The sequence below is a fragment of the Atta colombica genome, unplaced genomic scaffold, assembly GCF_001594045.1.
Source record: "Atta colombica isolate Treedump-2 unplaced genomic scaffold, Acol1.0 scaffold47, whole genome shotgun sequence".
NCBI lineage: Eukaryota > Metazoa > Arthropoda > Insecta > Hymenoptera > Formicidae > Atta > Atta colombica.
In genome coordinates, this window is record NW_017259536.1 from 3,856,378 (window position 1) to 3,865,451 (window position 9,074).

General features: G+C 36.7%; 1 protein-coding gene across 2 annotated transcripts in view; it reads left to right on the plus strand.

Annotated features, from left to right (window-relative positions):
- Positions 1–2,203, plus strand: part of LOC108691604 (probable ATP-dependent RNA helicase DDX17) — a 6,510-nt gene extending 4,307 nt beyond the window's left edge. The window contains exons 6-8 of one of the 2 annotated variants that reach the window (XM_018199434.1): positions 714–956; positions 1,031–1,213; positions 1,286–2,203. In XM_018199434.1, the coding sequence (XP_018054923.1) occupies positions 714–956; positions 1,031–1,213; positions 1,286–1,323 (464 nt within the window). In that variant the 3' untranslated portion in view covers positions 1,324–2,203. The remainder of the gene's footprint in view (positions 1–713; positions 957–1,030; positions 1,214–1,285) is intronic. The other variant, XM_018199436.1, reaches the window with a different exon arrangement.
- Positions 2,204–9,074: the final 6,871 nt, after the last annotated feature.

Consider the following 9,074-nt stretch of genomic DNA (forward strand, 5'->3'; position numbering starts at 1 on the left):
TGTGAGTAAGGTTTGTCAAAACTAAGCTAATCTATCGAGTATATGTATATGTATACGTATATATATGTGTATAAATGCATACATTCATAAACTATCACTTTAAACTGTATGCATTTCTCCTCCTTTTTCCTTAATCCTTGTGGTAACATCAGTCATCGCATTTTATCATACTGATTATTATATCATTGTATAAACTTGTTACGATTCTGATCTTTTCACTAATTAGATTGTCCATGAAAGACGTGTAGAAAGATTTTAAATACATTTTTTATTTTTTTATTTCTGAAATGTAATAAAATAAGAATATTCGTCAATGATATTTAGAAAGATCAGGATCGTTCTCGATATATAATTTGTTTTTGTTTCTTGTTCTTGTGTAGAACCTATCACTTATTAAAAAATAAAGAAAGAATGATATTATATAATTACACAAGAAATTGCTTTTTAATAGAATTCTTTATATCTTATATCACTTTTTGTTATAATTGTTAATACAAAAAGAGGAGCAACGCGACATTTCGAATTATTAACTCCTCGGAGAACGTACTGAACATTATAATTTACTGCAATATACCGTTCGGTAATATTCCATTCATACTTGACTCGCGGTGTTTCACAATCCTTGCGACACACTACTACTTTCTTAACCCATGTCTGTCCTTGACGCTAGAACCCTACAAAGATCCAGGTCTAATGCCAACTCTTAATTTCAGACGTTGAAGACGTCAAGTTTGTCATCAATTTTGACTACCCCTCCTGTTCCGAGGATTACGTTCATCGTATCGGTCGTACCGGCCGCCGACAGAAGACCGGCACGGCGTACACCTTCTTCACGCCTAACAATGCCAACAAGGCTAATGATCTGATACAAGTGTTGAAGGAAGCGAATCAAGTGATAAATCCGAAGCTACTGGAGCTCGCCGATAGTAAAGCTGGCGGCTATGGCAGAAACAGAGGTATGTCTGAAACAATTGCTGGAAGACTGTGTAAAGTTTATTCATGTAAAGATCGATTGAATCGGAATTGGCAGGTGGAAGAAATCGATGGCGATCACGAGGCGGAGGTGGATGCGGTAGCGGTCGTAACGGAAAAGAACGCAGCTATTCGCGAAGCAGAAGTCGAAGTTATAGTAGAGAACGCAACGGCCGTAGCAGTCGACGAAGCTACAGTCGTAGTTACTCGCGGAGTCGTAGTCCCATCAGCAATCGTAACGGTAAATCGCTATGTTATCCGAAGAACTGTTGATTCCGCGGACTGATACTAATAAGAAATCATTTCTCCTCAGAAGTTATCGGCAAAAGTTATTGGAGTAGCGAGAGATGATCTTCCAGCGGCGGTTAAAGAATGTGTGTGTTGCAACGCAGGTAATTTTTTCTTTTTTTTATTTTCGAAAGAAGCGATTGTAATAAACGAGACTGTTTCATCGAGACTGTTTCATTCACTATTCGCGAAAAACGACACTTCAGTATCGAATTTGGTGGATGCACTACTATTGTAGATCATCAAACTTCTTACGTATAGCAGCTTTCAATTTGCACTTCGTGTATCAGGCCGCCGAATTCGGCAGCCTGATTGATAATATAATTAATGTGATGATATAATCAGTGCGATGATATAATCAATAGTTTGCTAACTATATATACATGAATTTTTAATGTCGTCTTCAGTAATGCTGACCATCGCTATCTTATATAAGAAAAACTTTTAATGTGAGTACACAATACTGAAGTGTACTCAAACAGAGATTTTATTATCTATTTGCTAGTGATAGAATGGTGAAATGTGTTATTATATCTTTTACTTCCTTTTGCATCCCCATGCCGCATCTAATTTCTTCCTTTTTCAATATTAAAAATATACACCAATTTATAGATTAGGCAAATCCATTATAGCAATCGACTGTTTATACATTTTTATAATGCTTACTCTCACGTTAATCCTTATACACTCATCCGATAAGAGTAAGAAAGAATTAGATTGACGTGAGCAAATGATGTATAAATCTAATTATTATGCGAATTAAACTTCCAGTGTATAACAGTGTTTAATTACGTATATTTGTAGATTATAATAAATTATACTATATGTCTAGTACGCGCTTATTTGTAATTTATCCGTCTGTATTTTAGGCAATTATAACAAATGATAATAACACTTGATGTACAGTATTTCAACGACGTGATAAATAAATTCGTAAATGTCTACATTATTTCCTATTCTAATATCTTGCGTGCATTCTGTAGAGTTTATTCGATTGTCTTAAATGATTATGTTGCATCAATAATCACTTACCTGTAATAAGCTTGACGGTGATATCTGTGAATTATATGCATCACATATTTGCAAAAAGAATAAGTTACATACAAAAGAAAAATTTATGATCGTCGCATGCTTCGATTATCATCGCTAAAATCTTTAGGAGAATGACAACCAAAGTGACTCACGTTTAGGATCGGTTTTTCGCCTGTGTTCTGTTTAATTTAATTTTTATCTTAATTACAGGTGGTAGTACTTAAAGATCTTACGGTAATTTTAGAATACCGAATTCCATTTATCCTCTCAACCCGGTGTTCTCCATGCGTCAGTCTCGTTCGTTTCGCTTTGCGGATGGCCGATTTTTTGCAGCCACATGGTATTTGACAGGAATAATTAATACTCGACCAATATATAAGGTGTATTTGACGGTGTATATATAATTGACGATCTAATAAGTTCACGTGGGAAGATTCCTTCTCTTCTTTTTTTTTTATCGGACTATGTGCCACGATACAAATTTATTATGTTACACATCTTGGAATATCGTGCGCTTAAATGCATTCACGAATCACAAACATGCAATAATCTTTCTTATGTTCTCGAGACGCGTGCTCGCTCGAGTCGCGATTGTTCCACCGTTTTCGCCGGGGAGGACACAATCTTTACAATTACTGTGGACAACGTACAATATCCGCTCGTCGATATTTATCCGGGGCGAGCGCGATTTTTAAAGAATTAATCGAGACGGGGAAAGAGGTGATCGACGTCGAACGACTCGATCGCGATTATGAGGATATTCTGCGCAGCGTCGACCAAAATCTCGGACTGCACTTTCGAATCACAATTAAAAGACACAGTAAATTTCCAAGGTATTTTATCAGCCATCGCATATTTCACTTAAATTTATTATAATTCGGCAGAAAAATTTATTATGCCTGTCAATTTTAGAATGTTGGACGACTCATATTTGAAAGGTGCGCCTTTAAAAGGTACTTCTTGGCCGAGACTGCTCGCAGATCCGCTCGCTTCGTTCGTGATTGTAAGAAAACGACACACTACCGATGTTCTAATCGTAATGTTAACATCGAAGTACGATTTTTCCCATCGGACTGTAGCCGCGATACAACGTGTCATGGATAACGCAAATGTTTGTGGAACATACATGGATATTTGTACGTGTGTGCAACACGCGTGTAACAAGCTCCTCGCATGAATTGGGGGGGAGGGGGGATAAAGGAGGGATTTATTTTTTTTTACAGGGCTCAGCATGCTTCGTTCACATATATTACAACATACGCATATAACAATAACATTAAAACCTTTTTAGATGTGTTTTTGGACGTGGGAGAGAGAGAGAGAGAGCTATGACGCGCTTATAATTATATCCACAATACAACAGGATACTTTGTGTGCGTGCGAAGGTCATATATTCATATGTACGTGTATTAGGTCAAGTGTACATGTGTCCATGGTGAGACACTGTGTTTTTCGGTGTGCGGATCGATCTTGCCTGGACCAAAGTGACTCCAAGCAAGTAAATGATAAGTGGGAGGTCGAGGGTGAAAATTTTACACAGTTGTCCTTAACTTCCGGTCACCGTATCCTCCTCAGTGAATGTTACGTATAATACTTCCGGTCTCTATTCTGGATTCTTTCATCCCTTTTCTTCAGCATTAAACCGATGTAACAGATGTAAACACACGATGTTAAACTGAGGAGGACATGCGTCTGTTGGTGAGACGTGCCTACGCGTGCGTGCAGGAAGTTCGATGGAATCTATAATTAAGTCAATCAATTGTCAGTCAATTGTCCGCAGTCACTAAAATAGTCGTCTTGTCTTTAAGACTCTAGGAGCAACAGCTTCTTGAAGGAAAAGCGAATTGATAATGGGAGACGAGACAACGCGTTGGAAATAGTTCTCAACATGCAAATCGAGTTCAATCCCCTTTTTTTTAACATAAAGCCTTGTAACGCAAATCAAACTTAACTCAGAAAGGAAGAAAGATGTTTCTCCTCGTTCGTTACAGCTGTGTCAAAGAGATCCCACGATTTTACGCGCAAAGTGATATAATCTCTCGATCGTTTTCTCCTCGTGTGAGTGGAAACGAAGCGAAATATTCCGAAAAATGACACATTTGTTGAAATTGCCTTTTTCTTTTCAAGAATGCTGCGAAAAAAGATTTTGCACGGATCATCTTTAAACGATCCTACGAGAAAATTCGCATCTATCCATATAGGGTTTTACAATCGATCCAGTGCTGAGCCATTACTGGTTACCACAGTTCAGATACTGCAGTATTGGCTACTGAATGATGACTTGGATTCAATACAGACCGATAGAACTTTGGCTATCATTTAACAGCCAGTCACTTGCCAGTGATGACCCAGTACTGATACAGAACCTTGGCCGTCAGTTGACAGTCGTAGCATTTGGCTTTGATTTCGTTGTAACTACTACTTACTGACGGTCCTATATGGGTATTTAAGTCTGTTAATTTAGATCGTGTAATGCCAAGGCTCGTGTAATGAAGGTGAAACCTTCGCTATACAGACATCTGTGCGTGAGTATGAGAGATTCGTTAACACACCTTTACGTACCGCGATTTATTTATAGTGCAATCGACGAGGCGCAGGAGAGATGCGCGATCTCTATCGCTGATCTCTACGTGTAATCATTTCGCAAATACTGGCTTTGTGTCCCTTTAAATCTCTGACGTAGACACATACAGAGAGATATTTCTAAATATACAGGGTGTCGCGCCCACCCTCGGAAGTTTCACGCAGAAGCCGGTAATACCGGGTGTTTACGCGGAAACCACGACGTGTCTACGCATACTGTATCCAAATCACACACACGTAGACACGATACAGATAGGCACGGAGTAGAATACAGTGAATCAACAGGAAAATGAGAAACGAAGATGACTATTGTCTCATCCATCTATACTATTCCACGATTCGATTATTCTGTAGATTATTATGTAATCTGATTGTAAATACATACAGGATTGCCACAGAAAATGAATTATAAAATTCCCTGACTTTTCCAGATTTTCCAGATGAAAATGGAAAATTTTCCATGACTAATATAAAATATGTAAATTTTAACATTTAGAGGGTTGTAGGAAAGTTTAGTAGCAAGTAAAATTTTAGATGAAAATTCAACAAGAACTAAATTAGAAAAGTCAACAAGAACTAAATTAATTTTGGAAAAAAGAATACAATTATGACGAAAAAAAAGAACCAAATAAAAATATTGAATAAAATATAAATTTTAATTATTTTATTAAAATCGTTTAAAGTGCGCAAATTTTGAACGTATTTGACTAAACGTCAGATATAATATTTAAAAAATTATAACAATTTGAAATAGGAGCAGTTTAAGGAAATTTTGAGTAAATTTCGAAATTTCAGATTTTTTTTACATTTTTCCTTGACTTTTCCCGGTTTTCCATGATCAATTTCAATTTCTCTGACTTCCCAGTTTTCCAGGTTGTAATCCTGCGCATAGTATAGATGGGACGATGATCATCTTTGTTTCTCACATTTTTCTGTTAAATAAGGATCATTGTTATTATTAATACATGAAACAATTAGCATAGATTGAAGATTAGAGTTTCTTTCGATTATTGCTAACATCACGTGATAATACTGCACAGTTATTTTTATTGATTTCGTCTATTTGGATTATAATTGGTTTGGATTTTTTACTTTACGCGCAACTGGTGAATCATTCCTGATTCTATGTGTACATCCGAATGTACACTGCATCGATTCTCTTTTCATGGGGATTACTTGAAGCGAAAGATGGAGAACTTGATGATATTACGAGTCGAGAGATTACAATGTGCACTTGTTTAATTTTATCCAATTTTACCAATGTTGAATTTCTATGAAAATGATAATCGGCACCACCGAGATGTACTATTACTTTATAGTGAAAAATAGTCTCCTCACACAAATGTTAAAGAAAAACAAATCCGTGTGAATGTATCTCACTTGATTATTCGAATAAAAAATAATTTTCGCTCGCTAATAACTTTTCATCCTTTAAGAATTTAAAGAAATCTTGTCTAAACGATACTCGAATACTCTCGCATGTGAATTGTAACATAAATATAAACTTGTTACCGTCATAGCTTAGTATCTCCTATATCTTTACGCGGTAATATTTATGAAGTCGACAATTCGTTATAAGAGAAACATAATCACAATGAATGACATTTATATCTGCATTTACAATTAATCTGTTATGTGAGGACGCGTTGCATTCTTATCGCGCTTCATAGAAACAGGAAGGCTTGTTGTATCCGGAGATAAATTTACTTTTCTCTATTTATAAAGACGAATATCGAAATGTCAGTTTAACAAAATCGCATCGGTCTGATGGAATCTCATAATTTTTTTTATAAAAAAAAAAGTGACTTATCCGCACATTCCTAGATACAACATGTAGTCTTACGGAAGCGCGAGATACTTGCCGATGTCGCGGGCGGATATTGTCGAACCCGCCGATCAGATTCTCGCTTCTTACGCACGCGCTATGCTATCGGTTGCACGAAGTAAAAGGAAGATACGATGAACAGGGAAGAACGGGGGTGCGATCAGGCACATCGCGCAACGACGAAATACCCCGTCGAACCATTCGTCAGAGACCGAAATTACCCTTCAGACGATTTTCCAAGTTCGAAATTGGAGGCACAATCATTTGCCTTCGATCGCGCACCCCTCTCTCTTCGTTATCCACCACCAGACGCGAAATAGGGGTTTTCATCGAACCAGCAAACGCGCTGTGTTGTCTCTCGCTTGAGGGTAGCGTCTCTCGTCGTGTTTCAAAAAATAAAATCGTCCGCACTTCTTTTTTTTCTTTGTTTTTTTCATTTTTCTCTTTTTTTTTCTTTCTTTGTGAACACGTTCTGCGTGTCTTCGTCGTCTCCTCGTTCCATCCGCGAGGTCGACGACACCGCAGCTCTTCGACGGACAGGTCGACGGATAGATTTCCAGGCGCGGCGACGCCGATCTCTTCTGAGCAATATACGTGGGACAGCCCCGTGCCGCATCGCCGGGAATCCTCCTTGAGCGAACATCGACCCGGGGCAGCGGAAACAGGAAATACGTTGAACGTGGTATGCGTGCGACGCGACCGCTTCGCCGATACTTCGTATCGCGAGCCTGCGATCGCTCTCAGCTCGCACCCGCGTCTGCATCAATCTTCATCCGGGCTCTGGATTATCTTCGCGAGAAAATTGCGCTGAATTTATCTCCTTTGTTTGCTCACTATTTCCTTTTAAATTTATTTCAAAAGCTTCGAATCTTCAAAAGTGCAAGTGTGGCCGTAGTGATGTAAAGAGTCCTGCTTTCTGTGCCAAAGGATTCAAATCCATCCATAACATATCGACGCCTGCTACGAAGAGTAGCATATTTCATTTGTCCTACGAAAAACTTTACTCATGACGTCGTTGCGAAGAACTTTATGTTTCCGTTTTCGCCGCGAAAATCACAAATACTGAGTTTTGACTTTCGAAAAGTAGCACATTTCATTTTATACCACGAATAATAATATGTTTGAGCGTTTTGTGATGAAAAGTAATATGTTTCTTTTTACATCACGAAAACTAATACATTCCAACGTTTAATGGCCTTTAACCGCGAAAAGTAACATATTTTACTTTATATCGCGAAAACTAATATGTTTGATGGCTTGACTGCGAAAAGTAGTCTGTTTCACTTTATACCGCGAAAAGTAATATGGCTGTGGGCTATTCTTCGAGAATTTTGATGATTGTCAAAGGTTAGAAATAGAAATATTCATACCAGTGATTTTATTTTTGGTTCCAAATAGTAAAATGAATAACTCCATTGTTATTGTTGCTTTTTAGTTGTATAATTTTATTTTTAGTCCACGTTTTTACAATCTTAATTAATTAATCTTATTTATTTATCTTATTTATTTATCTTTTATCTTATCTCTCTATTTATTTATCTTTTATTTATTTTTTTTATCTGATATATTATATCAGATGATTTTATTTGATCGTTATCTCTCGGAAAGCAATGATAAATCATCTAGAACATCTATCTTCCAGTGGTAAAATAATCTGCGGCGTTAAATATATATAAATATGATGAATCTATAATTATCTAAATTAATTTTAGATAATGTTCTAATTTTAGATAATTATAGGTTCATTATTAAAACTGTAGGTCCCGTATGCTTATGGCAATTGAATAATCAGCATGCGTACCATAAGCATATGAGAGAGATATAAGAAGAAGATTATATTTAGCGTCGCAGATTTTTTTGCTACATTAAATTTAAAATATAACATTGACTATTTTAATTATTTTGAAAATAAATTTACCATTGGCAAAGATATTCTTGGTTTGCCATTGATTTCCGAGAAGTAATGATCGAATAAGATTATTTGATATGTGTTCTAGAGAAATTCAAATCTCCTTTTTTCTTCCACAGAATAAACGCGCAACTCTTTACCACGATGTTACATCTGTACTTTTGAAGACTCGAAACTTTTTAAACGAATTTAAACGAAATTAAAGAGAAATTTACCGATAATTTACATTAAATAAAAATTTCGGCGAGCGTTGGCTCATTTTCTTCGCAAAAAGAATGCTGCCCGGATAAGGACTGAGCCTAGCGATACCAATAAGACATCTGATGGTATATTATCAGTAGAAGAGCAGGGGGATACACTTCTCTAAAATCCACCGACATAATTAAATTACAACGTGAGTCCTCTTACCTCTTCAATTTCCGCGATAGCTATCTAACACTGTCCTTTTAAATTAGGATATTTTTA